The sequence below is a fragment of the Labeo rohita genome, chromosome 21 (assembly GCF_022985175.1).
Source record: "Labeo rohita strain BAU-BD-2019 chromosome 21, IGBB_LRoh.1.0, whole genome shotgun sequence".
In the NCBI taxonomy this organism is placed as follows: domain Eukaryota; kingdom Metazoa; phylum Chordata; class Actinopteri; order Cypriniformes; family Cyprinidae; genus Labeo; species Labeo rohita.
In genome coordinates this window covers 16,252,756-16,271,038 of record NC_066889.1, presented here as the reverse complement: position 1 = coordinate 16,271,038, position 18,283 = coordinate 16,252,756, and the positions used below count along the sequence as shown (strand labels likewise).

General features: G+C 37.2%; 4 protein-coding genes across 7 annotated transcripts; all 4 read right to left on the bottom strand.

The window, feature by feature from the left end:
- Positions 1-35: 35 nt before the first annotated feature.
- On the bottom strand, positions 36-2,058 carry c1qc (complement component 1, q subcomponent, C chain). Its single transcript, XM_051093645.1, has 2 exons — positions 1,804-2,058; positions 36-718 (listed from the first exon to the last, which is right to left on the bottom strand). The coding sequence occupies exons 1-2, from the start codon at positions 1,970-1,972 to the stop codon at positions 153-155; spliced, it is 735 nt and encodes a 244-aa protein (XP_050949602.1). The 5' UTR covers positions 1,973-2,058; the 3' UTR covers positions 36-152.
- Positions 2,059-2,482: 424 nt separating this feature from the next.
- Positions 2,483-3,872, bottom strand: c1qa (complement component 1, q subcomponent, A chain). The gene is made up of 3 exons (XM_051093644.1): positions 3,754-3,872; positions 3,436-3,599; positions 2,483-3,304 (listed from the first exon to the last, which is right to left on the bottom strand). Exons 2-3 carry the CDS (start codon positions 3,587-3,589, stop codon positions 2,718-2,720), a joined length of 741 nt encoding a protein of 246 aa, XP_050949601.1. The 5' UTR covers positions 3,590-3,599; positions 3,754-3,872; the 3' UTR covers positions 2,483-2,717.
- On the bottom strand, positions 3,754-9,685 carry fbxo40.1 (F-box protein 40, tandem duplicate 1). The gene is made up of 3 exons (XM_051093641.1): positions 9,611-9,685; positions 7,031-8,842; positions 3,754-5,739 (listed from the first exon to the last, which is right to left on the bottom strand). The coding sequence occupies exons 1-3, from the start codon at positions 9,611-9,613 to the stop codon at positions 5,521-5,523; spliced, it is 2,034 nt and encodes a 677-aa protein (XP_050949598.1). The 5' UTR covers positions 9,614-9,685; the 3' UTR covers positions 3,754-5,520.
- A 1,358-nt stretch (positions 9,686-11,043) lies between these two features.
- Positions 11,044-18,205, bottom strand: fbxo40.2 (F-box protein 40, tandem duplicate 2). 4 transcript variants are annotated; one of them, XM_051093639.1, is made up of 5 exons: positions 18,189-18,205; positions 15,881-15,934; positions 15,645-15,684; positions 12,166-14,058; positions 11,044-11,613 (listed from the first exon to the last, which is right to left on the bottom strand). In XM_051093639.1, the coding sequence occupies exons 3-5, from the start codon at positions 15,645-15,647 to the stop codon at positions 11,416-11,418; spliced, it is 2,094 nt and encodes a 697-aa protein (XP_050949596.1). In that variant the 5' UTR covers positions 15,648-15,684; positions 15,881-15,934; positions 18,189-18,205; the 3' UTR covers positions 11,044-11,415. The 4 variants fall into 4 exon arrangements, with proteins under 4 accessions (XP_050949596.1, XP_050949594.1, XP_050949595.1 ...); XM_051093637.1 differs by lacking the exon at positions 18,189-18,205 and having other exon boundaries at positions 15,791-16,111; XM_051093638.1 differs by lacking the exon at positions 18,189-18,205 and having other exon boundaries at positions 15,645-15,681; positions 15,791-16,111.
- Between the last annotated feature and the right edge of the window lie 78 nt (positions 18,206-18,283).

The following is an 18,283-nucleotide window of genomic DNA, read 5'->3' as shown; positions in this document are numbered from 1 at the left end:
AAAATGATACTGTATATTCACAAAACTTGAGACAATTTACTGAAGCATTATGTCATTTTATTTAAAACTTGATTGTGTGCATTTTCCATGAGTAAAGCATACAGTATGTTTAACAAGAATGTCTTTATAGGTCTTAACAGTGCAGCAATCAATCAGTGTGCATGAATCAGGAAACCTGAGAAAACACTGTCTGCTTTCTCCCCTTCTGCAAACAGACCATTGTAGAAACCTGTCGTCAGCCAGACTTTCTCATTTTCTTTCAGATAAACTGCTAGCCCACCAGAGCTCACCTGCTGGTTGCCCCTTTGCACATGATCACAGAAAACAGCTAGCTTCTTATCATCATGAACCAGGTTTACACACAGATTTTTTTCATTGGACGATGCATGAAACACAAAATAATAAGTGCCAGGAATTTTACATACAAATTTGCTCTCTGCAATATTGAAATCTTTACTGATATCGGTGATAACTTCACTAAAGCGTATCAGAGAGTTTGGCTCGGGATGGGCTCTTGTTTTACGGATAACGCTGAATGCAGACTGCAGAAGAGATCCGGAAGCGTCCAAACTGCCTGGTTCCCCTGGCTCTCCTGGAGGGCCGGGTGGTCCCACTACGCCCAAATCCCCCTGGGGACCTCTCTTTCCAGGAATTCCTTTGATTCCAGGGTCTCCTTTTTTCCCCCTTTTCTTGGTTTCATGAGCTGTAAGAGGCATCCCTGTTGAGACAAACCAATTGTTTTCACATCATGTTAGAAGTATAGTATATGCCAATACTACATCCTAACCCTGTCTTAGCATTTTTAAGAAGTCTCTTCTGCTCACAAAGTCTGCATTTATTTGATCTGAAGCACAGCAAAAATATTTTTAATATTTGAATATATTCTATTTGTATATATTTTGAAATGTTATTTATTCCTGATTTCAAAGCTGATTTTTTAGCATCATTACTCCAGTGACATGATCTTCAGAAATCATTCCAATATTCTGATTTGCTGCTCAAAAACATTTATCATTATTATTTTGAAAACAGCTCAAAGTATTCAAAACTACTCAAACTATTTTGAGTAGAATTTTTTCAGGTTTCTTTGATATAGGAAGTTCAGAAGAACAGCATTTATCTGAAATACAAATCTTTTGTAACATTATAAATGTTTTTATCATCACTTTTGATCAATTTAAATCATCCTTGCTAAATAAAAGTTTAAATTTAAAATATTAACAATGTTTCGTGAACAGCACACTAGAATGATTTCTGAAGGATCATGTGACACTGAAGACTGGAGTAATGATGTTAAAATTTAGCTTTGATCACAAGAATAAATTACATTTTAAAATATATTCAAATAGAAAGCAGTTATTTTAAATAGTAAAAATATTTCAAACTCTTACTGTTTTTGCTGTAATTTATGGATCAAATAAACGCAGGCTTAGTGAGCAGACTTTTTTAAAGACATTAAAAATCTGACTGTTCAAAAACTTTTGACTAGTAGTGTAAAAGTGATAATATCTTTCATTCATTATATAATACTGTATGTATCTCTTTGCACGTTGATTGATTCATTAGCATGATTCATTAAAAGAACCAGCTCAATAGAGTCACTTGAGAATTGCGCAAAACCGATTGCTCCGTATGACTTTGATTCACTAAAAGGAATCGGCTCATACGAGTCGTGAGAGAATCGGACATCGAACATTATTCGGTTAATATAAAACATGCTCTCATTAAGAAATGTTAAGTTCCCACAAACTGAACCACTCTGAGTTATTTTAAATAAAAATAAACATGAAGAGTGAATCTTACCAGGCTCTCCTTTTTCTCCCTTCATGCCTTCCCTTCCATCACGTCCAGGAAATCCAGGGATACCTGGAAAACCAGGCAATCCTCCAGAAGCACAAGTTTCCGTAGAGACCAGAGAGAGGCAGAGAAAACCCACTAAAAGGCTTCCAAAAATTATGTGACAACCAAACATGTTTGCTGTGGAGCGAGGAGATAACCGGACCCACACGACTTGAAACTGTGAGCTCTATACACATATACACAAGAACAAGCAAACAAAATGGCAATCACAGTTCCTCTTTTGTGCTGCACGTGTTGCACTTATCCATGGATCATTCACAAAACTGCATTCAAACAAACCTTAATGCGCAGTATAGCGTTTGACTTTTTTCTTACAGTGTTTATAGACCCTAATGACAACATTGTAAAAAAGTTTATTGGAGTACATTTCACAAGAAAGTACTGTAATTGCTTGTCAAGTTTACTAGCACTTTCTGAGTGCTAGTATTTATTTTTAGTTATTTTTTTCAGTGTAAATATTGTAATTAAAAAAATAATATATATTATAGGCCTAATATATATCAAACATTGCAACTAAGAAATCATTTTTTAACATCAGACAACTCATTTTCATTAGATACATATTTCATTGTTAACGGTTTGTAGAATGTAGAATTAAAATGTAGTGAAAGGTAGTCATTTGTGTAGTCATTTATGCTTTTATTTAGTTAATTGAAGACATTTGTCAAAGACAGCAAGTTTAATACAAAACAAAACAATTAATACAAAACAAGATGCATGTATACAAGATTTGAATACAGCATGCAACAGATTATATTTTTAATAAATGTTTGTAAAATGCTCACATCACTGCTATACATCACCACCACAGTCAATAATCATTTGCAGCGTGTTTAATATGTGGGCTATTGAGTCTCCTATGTTTTACGGTAGATTAAAAATCCATTGAACACAGCAGACATGCTTTTGGGCATGTTCCTGGCAGAACCACTTTTTGTGAAAGGCTCAATCCATATTTCTTCATATAAAGATAGCTGAAGTACGACTCCACCTGACACAACAACAGATACCGATTGTGGATTCAAGTCACAGAAATTCAGGCTGACTGTATTGCTGTTATTCTTAAGTCTGAGACATATGTGTCCTTTAGACGATGCATGAAACACAAAGTAATACACCCCAGGATCCTTGCAAGTAAATTTGCCAGTTTTAAGGTTGAAATCTTTATTGATATTGCTAAGTTCACTATCAAAGATCACAGGTGTGCCGTATGAAGCCAATTCTGTTTGGGTTCGCAGCACAGAGAAAGCAGGCTTTGTACCAGCGGCGCCTCCGCTGCCATCAATGCCACCACTGGATCCTCTAGGACCCTTAGGACCAAAGGAACCCTTTGGACCCTGTGCACCCATAAAACCCTTCGGACCACGTTCTCCTGGAGGGCCTCTGATGCCCATCTCTCCTTTGAGTTCCTGCAGGGTGATACTGTTCAGCTCCTCCTGCAATGCTGAGAGAATATACTATTATTCAAAACTATCATTTAATTTTCCTTTGTATACAATTGCAAGCTCAAAAAAAAATGTAACTGATCGTTTTTAGCTATCTATGGATATAGCATGTCACAAATTACATTCTTACCTGGTGCTCCTTTCTCTCCCTTTGCTCCTGATAAGCCGTCCCTGCCAGGGACTCCCGCCACGCCATTTCTCCCATTTATCGGACATGAATCATCCTGACAGAAAACAAAGGGAAGCAGCACCCAAAGAAAAGCAAATAAAGCCAGCGGCTGCATCCTTAAACATCTACGATAAATCACAGAGAACAAATGAGGTTAACAATTGCACAATCGTTTTGAGTTAATGTACTATAATAGAAACGGCTATAAGGCAATATAATATTGTATAATTAGGATTCTAAAATCATAAAATCATTAGCAGTTAGAAATTTCTGCCTTACCAGTGTCCCGCAGTAAATTTTACACGTCTTTTCCTGATTGTTGGCGGTAAAATGGGGTTAAAAAAAAAAGACTGCTGCTGAGAAAAAAAAAGTGATTGTTTCATTTCTCCAAAATTTGAACTGTATTAAACATCTTTTGAAATTGCTAACACAAGTGTTTTTTTTCCTTCCCCATTCTGCGTCAGCATGTTTTCTGTCCTCATAAAACATTTAAGTAATAATAAAAGGTCAAAAATCTGTTTTACTTCTTAAAACAACCCTTTCACTGTCACAAGCTTCACTTAAACCAACTTAACCCTTTTTATTACACAGGTCAACAATTATAAGATAACCAAATAATAAGCAATTTGATTTTTATTTTACTTTTTTTTTTTGTAAATGGGCCACTCTACAGAGCTGGTTCAAAGAGTTGAAAACAAATTTTGTATGTATGCAAATTGTATATTATCCAAGGTACACATTTCAAGTAATTGTGCAGTTAATTCTCATATTGTATTTTCACAAAGTTTTGGAATATTTGTCCTCTCCCCAAATTTGTCACTACCAAAATACAGTGATGTATAATTTAATAAGAAGGGTTATTTTGACCTATTAAGATTTTGCTTACGTCTTCCTTGTAAATATATTTTTCTATTTTATTAAAAAAGTCTTTAGATGTAAATCAATAACAATTACAATTTTTAAAATATTTCACGTGTGATTTATGAGATTTACTTTTTTTTAAATCTAGTTTTTCTTTGTAAAAGGAAAAACGTTGATTACACTGATTTCAAACTTCATTCATTTTAATTAGTTTGAATATACATTGAACCAAACACTGTCAGAACATCTTAGCTGATAATTCAGTATACTTTATTTTTGACAAAACATCCCTTGTTTCGGTCATGACAGAACAGTTTTGGTAGTGACAGTAATGTTTTGGTAGCCACCACATCACATTACAGAATTTTAACCCACATAAAACATACTAAAATACAAAAAATTTGCATAACGGTACTAAAATTTTCTTTATTTCCCCCAAATATGAGGACCAAAACAATGATGGCATGTTTCAGTCGTGACTGTTATGACAACATCATGGGATAACTCTACTGAATCACTACTGAAACTTCACCAAATGTTTTGATCGTAGCTGTTATTGTAATGACAACTTTAGATATTTAGATAGACGATTTTAAAGATATTAATATCTTAAAATGCAAAAATCATTTCAATATCATTTTCATAAGTTGAAATTTAGGAGTTAGGGTTCGGGACAGTCACCTCTCAATTGAAATTACCCACTTAGTGATGATCTTATATATGTTAAGCTTACTGATATTTTAAATATTATTGTTTCAATAGATAATAGAAGTAGTAAACATCTAAGATTTGAATACTTAAATGCTTTTTAAATGTGTTTTTTGACTGTGGGACAGCAGTTTGCACCAGTTCTGTAGAATGGCCCATATACAATCAAAGTTGGTGGTAATGAAACGGTTTTCAAAATATCATCTTTTGTGATCTGCAGAAGAAAGTAAGGCATACAGGTCTGGAAAGACATGAAGGTAAGTAAATAATGACTGAATTTTCAGTTTTTGGGTGAAAGGACAGGGTATAGATTGAACACAAATATCATTCCAAGACAAAATTGAAAAATTGTTTATTTATTGATTTTTCCACATATTTCGAACAAAATAACAGAATTTCAGTACAGATTAATGATCTTGTGCATGTGTATATGTGTGTGTATGTATATGTCACACAATTAAAACATTTAATTTGATTCTAATACAAATTCGACTTCTTTTTCATGAACATGGAGACTAGACTCCGATTCCTGTGTGCTTCCTTTTCATGGCACTCATGAACGCCAGTTAAAGGAAAAGGTGCAGTCTTATTCTCCACCTGGTAGTAGGGACAAACCTTTAGATGTTCAGAAATCGGAGGCAATTTGTCAAAGCACCAGCTGTCCACGGTGGAGAACAGGTTGCTGTACTGCCACACCTGATGACGTTTTGAAGGTCAATTAATGTAAGTGAGATATTTCTTATTTTAAATGTTCATGCACATACACAAACTAAGTAAACTGCTCCATCATTTTGAGTCTTGAGAGTTATAACAAACACATTTTGAGGCTTTCTAGAAAATTCTAGTTTTTTAAATTGCGTTTCTTCCAGCCTGATCTCATGACGAAAACGTACCCGTGGGAACTTTTTCGCAAGATGTGAAATACCTACCAATAAGTACATCCGACCTCCACTGTTTCGATGCCGGAGCAGGGATGTAACTTAGACAAGAATATTTCCGATTGCTGTGTTGTGTTGCTGGATGTAATAATGAACATAGTGGTCGTCATTTACTCCCGACATCTGAGCCGCTGAAGATGCAGTGGATTACATTTGTTTGTAAAGGGAATGCGCTTCTGATCTACATAATTGCGTCTATGTTCGCACAAATCATGATCCAGTTTCAGCTACAGCAGAAGTAAGTATAATGTTTTTTTTTCTGAATCTCTGCAATCACCTTTCCTAATAACGTGCTAGTTAGCAAGTTTTGCTAAATGCGGCTAAAGTAAACAATCTCTCAGAGCACAGCTCTCACTCCACAAAGAGAAGAGAGGGGCGGGGCGAGCAGAGCTCATTTGCATTTAAAGGAACAATCCCTCAGAATGGGTTGATTTTTGCAGAGCTCATTTTGACAAGGTAAAAAAGATGTTGTTTTACACAACCACTGAGAATTTTTAACCAAAGTATATTATTGACCCTAAAGAATAATATCAACTGGAAATGGAGCAAGTGGAAAATGGGCATCTGATGACCCCTGTAAAATAACGCACCATTTGCACTACGCCTAAACCTACCCGATAATATGAACAAAAGTGAAAAGTGAACATAAAAAAAAAACACAATCACAAGCATGCTGTTTTAGCTTGTTTTTTGATCTCTCATCTTTCAGCTTTTTCATGGGATTCGTACCAAAGTCCAATTCTGTGCAGATGAGCTACTGAGCAAGCTTGTTATGTCCGGAAAGCGAAACATATGGAGCTGTAATCGTACTCTGTATGAGAACGATTACAAGTGCTTGCTGTTTTACTGTCTCTAGTGTTCATTATTGCTGGAAACTCCAGTGATATGTACTTATTGGTACGTATTTCACGTCTTGCGAAAAAGGTATGTTTTCGTCATGAGATCAGGTGGGTTTCTTCACAAACATCTCGTTGTGACTTATAACTCTAAATAATAGGCCTGTTCTCTACGCAAGATAATTCAATATTTTAATTGCTGTAGAAACTCACCGTCTTTCTGGCTCTCCAGCACCATCCGCCATGAGAGTAGACCTTCTTCTCCCACTTCAGTGAGACCATCCCTCTATCATGAAGCAAGGTCCTGCATACTTCCCTCATTAGACGAGATACCAGTGCCAGCTGGGACAGGGTGAAGCTATCAAGAAATTCAGCAACATGGACTAGAACCTCAAAAGGTAGCCTGCTCAGAGCGTCTGTATTGCGTGCACGCTTTCTTTCCACAGTCACCGGTTTTATACCTTCATACAGTACATCTGAAACCTCCGGTCGGAGGCAGAAAGTGCTGAGCTCCTTGTCGTAGAAAACCGTCGCTCTGTGAGAGCTAGGCTGAAACCTTCTCTGAATAAAAGTGCAGCCTTGGTAGGCAAGAGGGCATCGCTGTTCAAACCATCCACTGACGCAACTCTGGATGTCTGAGTGAATGTTCTTGTAGTGTGACGAAAACTCATCCCGTCTGAATATGTGGTTGCAGAGGTACGTAAAAGCAGAGCTGGACTTGTTGTGTCTTCTGGTGACGCTCTCTGTCTGAATGTGGACATGAAGTTTCAAAGCCCGGTCAGCTGTGATGTCAGCCAATGAGGTGTCTGCTTTAAAAGGCGCCGAGTAGAAATCATACGTCTGAGTTCCAACGTCTGTAAGAAGAGCATCTGTGGAACCAGATTCGGCTATGAGATGCCCTCGTAGTTCCTTCTCCAAAGAGCACAACAGAGTTGCTTGAACTTCATCCCATTTTGGCATATCATCGAGTTCAACACCTAGGTCAGATGTATCTACGCTCACGTTAACCTTCTTGTTATGTGAGGGGTTTCGAATCCGACTTTGTTTGGCTTTAAAGCTGGTTGGAATTTTAAAAGTGCGGACTGTTTTAATCTTCATGGGCTCCAAACGTTCATAAACGAGTTTCTTCTTGGGTCTCGTGTCACATGCAAACAGGGATGTGGCGATGATGAATTTGTCTTCGTCCATGAAGTTGTATTGAAGGATGTCAGTAGGGGTGTCCTGACTTTCGATCTCCGTTGGCAGCTCTTCCTGTAAGACTTCCAACCTGTTTGGGTTGGCTTGTGGCTTTATTTGTTTCTGAGACGTTTCGGGATTTTGCCCCAAAGATTTTATCGTATGCTTGCAGCCGCTCAATTCCATGCTGAACATTTTTTCCCAAATATTATAGCTTTCGAGATTAACCACATTGGGATTCCTCGCCAATTCCTCTCGCTCCTCCTGAGTCAGTCCACCTTCTACAATTTCTTCGCTTGAAGATGCAGATGCTTCCTCGACTCCGTTCCAGAGAGGTACCCCTCCCACGGCCCCCTCTGGCACTGCAACCGAATCCTCCACCTCAGCCACCTTTTCGATCAGTTCAGGAAAGAGATTCTTCATTTTGAGAGAATGAAACAGATGATGCTGGTCCCTCAGAGCCATTGAGAGATCCAGAGGTTCCTGAGCGTAGTTCTCCTTCAAAATGTTCTTGTAGAACTCAGGGGTCTCAGACTCTTCGATAGGCCATCGGTTCCACTCCACTGAGCAGGAGACGATGCTGGCAGGACACACCGTCAGATGCTTAGCCAGGTTTGAGCGGTACATGGTGAACGGGCAGCCGTATTCGACATTGAGACAAGGCACTCTTTCGTTGGGGCACAAGAGCATGTGTTCCTCTTCTTTGCACAGGTGAAACACAGCACCGCATAGCAAACGGCAGCTCATGATCGCACATGACACAGAAATCTCAATCGGCGACTTGCAGCGCCGGCTGTGGCAGCTCTCGCAGTGGCGATGAAGCTTGGATGCTTGGGTCCTTTGTCTACCCTGTGAAGCAATGCAAAATTTTTACAATGTTTTAGACTGGACAGAAACTTGGTAAAGTAGGGGTGCCACGATAAATCAATTCGTGGATTGATTCTGTAATTTTCTAAATGAATTACAACTTTCTCTGGAATCGATACTGAGCTTAGTTTTAACAGCAGATGGCACTCTAGGCCAGTTTTTAACCACACACTTGTGCATTCAACTGAGTAATTTAAGAGGTTAAACATACTTGCAACCCGGCTTTTATGCTTTTAATGATGCAAGATTAATATAAACACAGCCCACTGTAAACATTTGTAATTCGCCTCAACCTTTTCAAAATTTGTGAATGATTACTCTTAAGTTCAAGTGGTGTGTGTAAAAAACTGGAAGCAATCAGTTTCTAAAGCACACAGAGCCATCTGCTGTTAAAAACTAAGCTCAGAATCGATTCAAGAGAGAATCGCAATGCATTTGGAAAATGCTTTGAAGGGTCTTGCCATAACTACAAGTGAATGTCAATGACATGCTAGTCAACAGCTTTATAGAAGAACAACTTTATAGTCTTGGAATTAATACATATGCTGTATATGCATAATATACACATGCATAAATGTGTTTTTGCACATTCCACCTCTTAGTGGTAAAACTTGGAATGCCTTTCATAAATATCATTAATCCTAAACTAATGCTACAAAATTAAATGCTTCTTGCGGAAACAATACATGTATTTAGACTTCTATGCTTACATCTTGCAGACAAAAAAAATGCAAAGAAGAGTTGACCTACCATGGTGTTTTTACATTGAGCTCCACGCTGGTGTTCAGCTTAGTCACTAAAAGTCTGAGTGAGCCTATATCTGTTTCTGCCCACAAGTTAAAAATAGACACTTTCATATACTCAGAGTGTGACTAGGTCTTTGGCATACAAGAGTCAAGTTACATGTTCTGTAACCATAGCTGCTCTAGGTACCCAGTGTTTTCAAGACATCCAAACTTAGCGGCAGGTCACACAGAATGCATTTTTGCATTAGTTTGCCCTGCATTTTAGACGTTTTTTGTTTGTTTGTTTGTTTTTACTATTATGCCCCTTTTACAATATGTAATATATGTCTTAGGTATCCCCAGAATGTGTCTGTGAAGTTTCAGCTAAAAATACCCCACAGATCATTTATTGTATCATTTTGAAAATGCTTATTTTGAGTGGAAGCAAAAACATGTGGTTTCATGCATGTCTCTTTAAATGCAAATGAGCTGCTGCTCCCCGCCCCCTTTTCCAGAATAGAGCTGTGCCTTTATATTAGTTTGAACCTCTGATATAGGGTTTTCTGAGCGCATACATTCTAAACTCACGCAAAGAAAGTGTCTGTCATACGACATGAGTAGTAAACTAAGTTTTCTTTCATGTCTTATTGCGCTTACACTGTCAAATACACACAAGTTTATGTAAAAAAAAAAAAACAGAAGTTAGAAAAACAGTCAGTCATCTCTGTGAAGGTTAACAGCTGTGAAATAAATTGCATGTTTATATTATATGTGTGTGGCAGCAATGTAAAATAAAGTAAATAAAGCAATAAATTCACTGCTCTCTTGTCCCCTCTGAGGCTGGAACTTTATATAATGTTCTGTGCTCATCTGTGGTTAACAGGCTAAGGGGCGGTAATATTATAATAAGATCCCCTTTCTACGTCACGGGGGGAAGCGAAATCTGAGAGGCTCGTTTTTTCACAAATTTGCAGAAAAGGCTTATCAGAACTATGTTACTGGGTTGTCCTTTTTCACATTTTCTAGGTTGGTAGATGCACTGGGGACACGATTATAGCATTTAAAAACAGAAAACCCAGATTTTCAAGATATGTTACCTGTATGTTTATAAGACGTGTCAAGTTTTTAATTTGACATGTTGTCTTAAAATTTTCTTAAGCTTTTCTTTTTCATTGTGCTGCATATGGGTGTTTGAATGCAAGAAATAATTAATTTTTAAACATGTTCAGTATTATTTATTTACATTTGTTTGTCAGGTCTATTTATTCAAACTTGCTTTTCTAATCATACAGTTATTGTGCATATAATGCACAAAAATATATATTTTTTACTCTATGGGTTTATTATCCCCATTAATGCTTGCATGATTGACCAAAAAAACATAATATATGACAAGAGCTATGGAAATGTAAGGTGAAGTGAAGAAACACATTCTGCTGTACCATAAGTTGAATTTAAAGTTTTATTGTCTAAATTTAAGTTTTACAGAGAGAATACAAGGCAAAATTCAGTTATAAATCAAACACACAAGACCTGAACATCTGGGATTCAAAATTTAAACCTAGAAATAAAATAATTAATAAATAACCATAAAGTAAATGTGATAATGTGGACACAGCTACTGTCATTAAAGCAAAAAAATGCAACAACATACTGAAATAATAATTTTTAAATTAAGTTGTTATACATATGATATTATTTGTAATGAAAAATATGTATGTTCATAATTTAATAGAAGTAAATATTAGCATAATATACTGTAAACAGAATAATTTTTACTACTGGGGTATATTACATTTTAACCCAAAATTTCTAAATAAATTTCCAGTATCATTTGCGTCCCATAAACAAAGAAACCAAACCGTGTCTCTCCTTTCCTTTGTTGCCAAACATACTGGCCAGGGCAAAAGGCTCAGTTTTCAGTTCAGTTTGGTAGAATGGACAGTGTTTCAGGTGATCAGCCATTGATGGTGTGTCGCCAATGCACCAGTTACCCACTTTACTAAAAAGAGTACTGAACTCCCAGACCTAAGAAAAAGCGATAAAGAAAAATGAAAGGAAACATGTAGTTAAAATCAATAAATCAGTGCAGATTTTGAGTTGTTGGAATCTTTTCAGAAATAAGATAGCTACTAGTACTAGTACTAAACAAATGATTGCTTAGTTTAAATAATTGCAATAATAATTTATCAAAAAAAAAAAAAAAACTTTAAAAATATTATTTATAATATTTTAATATATTTAATCCACCTTATTTTTCCTGTAAGAGCGGACACAGCCATTTGTAAATTTTATGGGTCTGGCTTTTTGGTCTCATCCGGGGCCAGCTATTTTTAGCTGTACAAAACAGCTTGCTTTATATTGCAAATGGGTGTCTTACCATATTATTTTAATGTATTATCTTAATTATGAGTGCCCTGGTTTGTAGTGCAAATAGTTATACCATTTACTGCACGTTGTTATTCTTCTCGTTATTTCCCTACGGCAGATAATGAACCGGAAGTCTCACCCATAGGCTTACTCCCACATTGAAGATCAAGGTGGATAGCAATTAATTAAACAAATGATGAAATGTCTTACTTTGGTAGGTATCCAGCGGGCTCCTCCATGAGAGTATGACTTCTTACGCCACTTAAAGCCCACCATTCCTCTCTCCTGCAGATGTGTGGCACATATATCCCTGAACAATCGGGAGACTAAGGCTAGCTGGGACAGGGTGAAACTATCCAGGTAACTCGCAATGTAGCAAAGCACCTCAAAGGGAAGGTTACTGAGAGAATCTTCACATTTGACACTTGCCTTTAATGGAACAGTCTTCGAATCACTCATGAGAGAGGTGTGAACCTCAGGCGTGAGGGTGAAAATACTAAGATCTTGGTTATAGGAGACTTTAGCCCTGTGTGTGGACGGCTGTAATCTTCTCTGACTGAAGGTGCAACCAAGATAGGCCAGAGGACATCTCTGCTCAAACCAGCCACTTAGACAAGACTGGATATCCAGATGCACGTTCTTAAAGTGTGAGGCGAATTCGTCCCTTCGGAAGAAATGGCCACACACGAACGTGAAAGTGGAGGTTGATTTGTTGTGTCTCAGTGTAACCGTTTCCGTATCAAGGTCAACGTGAAGTTTCAAATCCCTCCCTGCTGTAATTTCAGTCAGAGTTGCGTTGTATTTGAAGGGGGCTGTGGCAAAATTATACGTTTGTGTAGCGATATCGACATAAAGTCCATCAATTGGCACCGTTTCGCTTATTTTGTGGCCTCTTATCTCAGTCTCCGCATAACAGAGTAGGGTTGAAAACATCTCATCCATCTCCCCACCATCTTTCTCAGAAAGATCCAGGTCAGATGTGCCAACGCACTTGTGCTCGGTCATTACCCTCGTATTGAATTCTCTAAGCTGAATGCGTTTTTCTCTGTAACTGCTAGGAACCTTGTATGAAGAATGTAGAGTCTGGACTGGTATTGGTTCCAAGCTCCCATAAACAAAATCTTTCTCTCTAGGCGTGCAAGCTTCCATCTGACCGAAGGAGATCAACATGCGTCCATGATGCACTATGTACATGTTGAATTCTCTGGGTTTCACCTCCTGCCCAAGTCTCTCCAGGACACCATCCTGCCAAGGCGCAAATCCAGTTTTGGAGGTATCCACATGGGATACGTTTGATTCCTCCTTCTCAGGCTCTGCAGAAGCTCCTTGTGACTTTGAGGAACCTTTAGAAGATGTTTTATTCCCTTTCTTCTCTTCTGTTTTCAAAACCTCCGCTTCTGCCTCTGCCTGCCTGCAACCACCCATTTCCATGCTAAACATCTTTTCAAACAGATTGTACTTCTCCTTGTCAATAGGACCATTGAGGACCACATCTTCTTTCAGAGCTTTCTCACAAGCTGGTCCATTCACCAAGCCTCCTCCTGAACTTCCATATCCGTTGACTTGCATCCCGTTACACACAGTTTCTTTTCCCACCGCTCCCTCCTCATCGTCATACTCTTCCACTGGGGCAGGCTCCTCTTCTTGTTCCTCCATCAACTCAGGAAAGCACCTTCTCATTTTCAACCTGGTACATAGATGTTTCTGGTCTCTCAGTGCCATGGAAAGGTCCAGTGATTCTTGCTCGTGGAGCTCTTTCAGAAGGTTTGTATACAAGGGGGCATCTGGATTCTCAAGAGGCCAACGGTTCCACTCCATCGAGCAGCAGACGACGCTTGCGGGACACACCTCGAGGTGTTTGGCAAGCCGAGAGCGAGACATGGTGAAAGGGCAGCCATAGTAAGCATTAAGGCAGGGCACCTTCTCATTGGGACACAGCAGAGTGTGTTCATCCTCTTTACACATGTGGAAGGAGGCCCCACAAAGCAAGCGGCAGTTGACGACCATGCAAGACACGGATACTTCTATGGAGGCTTTACAGCGGCGACTGTAACAGGTCTCACAATGTCTGTGCAGCCTTGGACCAGATCTTCTATAGCGGCTCTGTGGAGAAACACAATAGACAAGAACAACGAAGAAATTGGACTGGTTCCAAATTGGAATCTCATAAAGAAAAGCACAGAATTCATTCTTTACTGGTGTATATTCATTCTACATCTCCTAGAGAAACATGAGGGGGCTTTTCAGTTGAAAGCACATTTTGATTGGACGAAATTTTGATTAATTTTGAGTTAACATTTATGAGTACAGTAGCATATGAGTGGCCTCTGTAATGCTGGGGCCAAAAGAGAGATGAGGTGGATCCCATCACAGAGATCACAAAAAAAAAAATAGACATCATCAACAAATTTGTAATGGTTTTACTGGTTGTAATGGTACTTGTTTTGATTCGAATGGAAACTGTAATGGACCCCGTAGATTTCTAATGGTAACTGATCGCCTTCTATTGGTGGCTTGTTAAAATCACTGGAATATGTCCCAAAACACACTACAGAAAACCATTTTTTAATGGTTTTAATGGTTAAAAGTTGATGGTTTGTAATGGTATTTGATCATCTGTGATGGTCTTTTTGTGTGTGTGTGTGTTTTTAGTAGGGTTATTTACTGAGGAACATGAACATGAAATAACAACTGACCAATGAACCAAGGAAACACAGGGGTATATATACACACAAGTTAACCAGGGTTAACAAGGGGCAGGTGTGGGTGATTCCCTTACGAAAATTAAACATGGTTTTATTGTAGTAAAAGTGTAGTAACCATTTGTATAACCATAGTTTTACTACAAATACCATGGTTAAACTATAGTTAGTGTAGCAAGACCATAATTAATTTGTGGTTACCATGGTTTAACTATAGTAACCATGTTTTTTTGCGTTTTTTTGCATTTATTTGTAGTAAAACCATGGTTAATTTTCATAAGGGTTCGTTGTCATTGACATTAACAAGGCAGCAAGGCAAACAGAGACACAGAACACAGGAAGCAAGCACAGAAACACTGGGGAAATACATTTCAAAATAAAAGTGCAAAACACAAGACAGAAACACAAGATGGGATTATGACAGCCTCAAATCTAAAATGTGTGGACAAAAAGCCACAAAACACCAATCTTGAGCTATTATATTAAGTTTTATCATCTTGTTCTTTGTTCTTTGTATATAATGCTACTAGATTTTGCAATTCAAATCTGAATAGAGTGTTTTTACGAAGTGTTGGCACAGAATGTAAACAACAATGCCACTGAATCGAATAAAACTGAAGGGCCAGAATCTTGACAACATTCCTGTTTGTTCTTATTTCCGGTCAGGTAGGTGAAATATTAGGCTAATATCTTTATTTTTTTTAAATATTGTGCCCTTTCATGCTTACTAAGTCCTTCTCTATATGATTTAGTAGTTTCCACACATTTTTCCCATAGTTTATTAGCATGAATTAGCAGAACAACGTATTCAGTAGTACATTAACCGTGCAGTCCATGCTGTTGATTACATCCAAGTATCTCCAATATGGCCATGCATCCAGACAACTGACCAAATCAGTAAGTGCAAACCCTCTATTGTGAAACTTTTACAACCAAAATATCACTGGTAACCAATATTTTAAGAATGAGAAAATTAAATGAACATACCATTATTATGTGAAGCAGTTTCAATGTGCAACAGCAGCTTCTGGAAAAAAAGGTAGTAAATACGTATTGATCAATTCTAATACAATTATCTGCATGCATCTATATATTACATTGTGCTACAACACATATTTTCCTTATAAAAGTACCTGGTTTTGCAAGACCTTGCTGTATACTTAAGGGCAAGCGGTTGCAGACAGCACTGACAGCAGAACCTAAACAGTTACCAAACGGCTTACCTAAAGGGGGAACCATGTCTCAAGACATTCCCCGGCTTGTTCCAAGAGTCCTTTCTAAAGAACAGGATTGTGGGTCATGTTAAAAATAGTTGCCTCAGCTGTCAGTAGCAAGTTACATGACTTGAAGGTACAGAGGAAAATTTGACAAACACATGACCATCATTGTCAAATAAAAAGCGATCTATTTTTGTCTATCTCGCTATAATTAAAGCTCTTTACTAGCCACAGAATGCAAACAGAAGACGGAACAAATCAGCAGTAAGAGTTTAAACCTGTTGGTTTTTTATTGTTTCATCAGTGGGTCAGCAGATGGCAGTCTTTGCTTTTGGTTTACAGGACAGAGGTCCACAAGGACAGAGCGCATTATTCAAGTAACCCTTTTGGTATCTGAACACAAACACATTTTGTGTTCTTCTCCATCTTTACCTTTATTTTTCATTAATAGGTTTGTCATGTGATGTTCCTAATGTAGTATGTAGGGTTTTTTTTTAATCAGAAGGTTCAGGAACATCCATCAGTCTATCTTGTTTCCAAACTACTTGTCTTATGTAGGGTTGCAGGGAGTTGGCACAAGTTGGCTATAATGAAATTCTACAGGAAAATGCATGTGTGTTTTGATGTGCCATGCAATTGTATGTTATAATATACTATAAAAATGCACTATAGTAAGCACATTTTCTGGCATATTATCATGATTTGGTTAATGTTATTAGTAAAATAACAAGTGCCAAAACCAGTTTTACTGTAGCTAAATACTATTTTTATTTATTTATTTATTTTACTAAACTATAATCACCATGGTACATTTTTGAAAGAGGTGCTATAGTTAGCCTATATCGTGTGGTTAATACATAGTATAGTATAGTATACTATACTATATACAGTTGAGGTCAAAAGTTTACATACACCTTGCATAATCTGTGAAATGTTAATTATTTTACTGAAATAAAAGGGATCATATTGACCTGAATAACATATTTTACATAAAAGACATTTACATATAGTCCACAAGAAAAAAAACAATAGTTGACCTCATTCAAAAGGATGTATTTGAACCCTTTCCTACAATGACTATGATTTTGAGATCCATCTTTTCACACTGAGGACAACTGAGGGACTCATATGCAACTATTACAGAAGGTTCAAACGTTCGCTGATGCTTCAGAAGGAAACCCGATGCATTAAGAGCCAGGGACGTAAACTTTTGAACAAAATGAAAATGTGTCCATTTTTCTTATTTTGCCTATATATCATATTTGTCTTCATTTAGTACTGCCCTTCAGAAGCTACAGAAGATACATGTTTCCCAGAAGACAAAATAAGTTACATTTACTCTGATCTCCAAATTCAAAAAGATTTCACCCCCCAGCTTAATGCATCGCGTTTCCTTCTGAAGCATCAGTGAGCGTTTGAACCTTCTGTAATAGTTGCATGTGAGTCCCTCAGTTGTCCTCAGTGTGAAAAGATGGATCTCAAAATCATAGTCATTGTTGGAAAGGGTTCAAATACACCCTTTTGAATGAGGTCAACTATTGTTTTTTTTTCTTGTGGACTATATGTAAATGTCTTTTATGTAAAATATGTTATTCAGGTCAATATGATCCCTTTTATTTCGGTAAAATAATTAACATTTCACAGATTATGCAAGGTGTATGTAAACTTTTGACCTCAACAATTATGGATCTCATAATCATACAGTCATTGATAAGAGTTAAAATACACAAAAATGCTGAAAAAACAAAGAATGGTGCCTAAAGGATTTTTCTGAAGAACAGCGCACAGTTTAACTATTTAGGACAAACAAGGGACTCATGAACAACTATAACTAAACAAACAACAACAAAACACACACACACATAGCTGTGGATCATTCAGGTAACAACACAGTATTAAGAATCTTTTAAACAGGGTCATTTTTATAAATCCAAGTATTATTTTCTCTTGTGGACTATACAAACATCTTACGTGAAATATCTTATTCAGGTCAGTACTAAAAAAATAACATGCATTTTGTATGATCCCTCTTATTTCTGTAAAATTTTGCAGATTCCGCAAGATGCATGAAAACCTTTGACCTCAACTGTAATTATACTACAAACGTTAATGTTTAAGTTTAAAACTTAAGTGTTTGTTAATTAATTGTGACCTGTAATCATTTTGTTTAATCTTTGTGACCCCTTTCTGGTCATGGCATTTCTAGTTTTCTAACTTTTAGATAAAGCACTTTTGTTTTATATGAAATTAAACAAGAAAATATGCACTTTATATCCATCCAAATAAAATCCAGCATGAAATGTCACCTTCCTACCTTCAAAATTGTAATAGTTCTTTCCCCCTCTGTAAATCCTTCACATTTGTACACAGAGAAGCACAACTTCTAGAGTCGCCTCAGGAGGGTGTAGT

Excerpts from the sequence above, each read along its gene's own strand:
- c1qc (XM_051093645.1), bottom strand. The coding sequence starts at position 1,972 with ATGTTTGGTTGTCACATAATTTTTGGAAGCCTTTTAGTGGGTTTTCTC. Across the intron at positions 719-1,803 it reads GGGAGAAAAAGGAGAGCCTG|GGATGCCTCTTACAGCTCAT; the intron begins GTAAGATTCACT and ends TTGTCTCAACAG.
- c1qa (XM_051093644.1), bottom strand. The coding sequence starts at position 3,589 with ATGCAGCCGCTGGCTTTATTTGCTTTTCTTTGGGTGCTGCTTCCCTTT. Across the intron at positions 3,305-3,435 it reads GGGAGAGAAAGGAGCACCAG|CATTGCAGGAGGAGCTGAAC; the intron begins GTAAGAATGTAA and ends ATATTCTCTCAG.
- fbxo40.1 (XM_051093641.1), bottom strand. Across the intron at positions 5,740-7,030 it reads GCTGGAGAGCCAGAAAGACG|GTGTGGCAGTACAGCAACCT; the intron begins GTGAGTTTCTAC and ends AAACGTCATCAG.
- fbxo40.2 (XM_051093639.1), bottom strand. Across the intron at positions 11,614-12,165 it reads CCCGCTGGATACCTACCAAA|GTCTGGGAGTTCAGTACTCT; the intron begins GTAAGACATTTC and ends GCTTTTTCTTAG.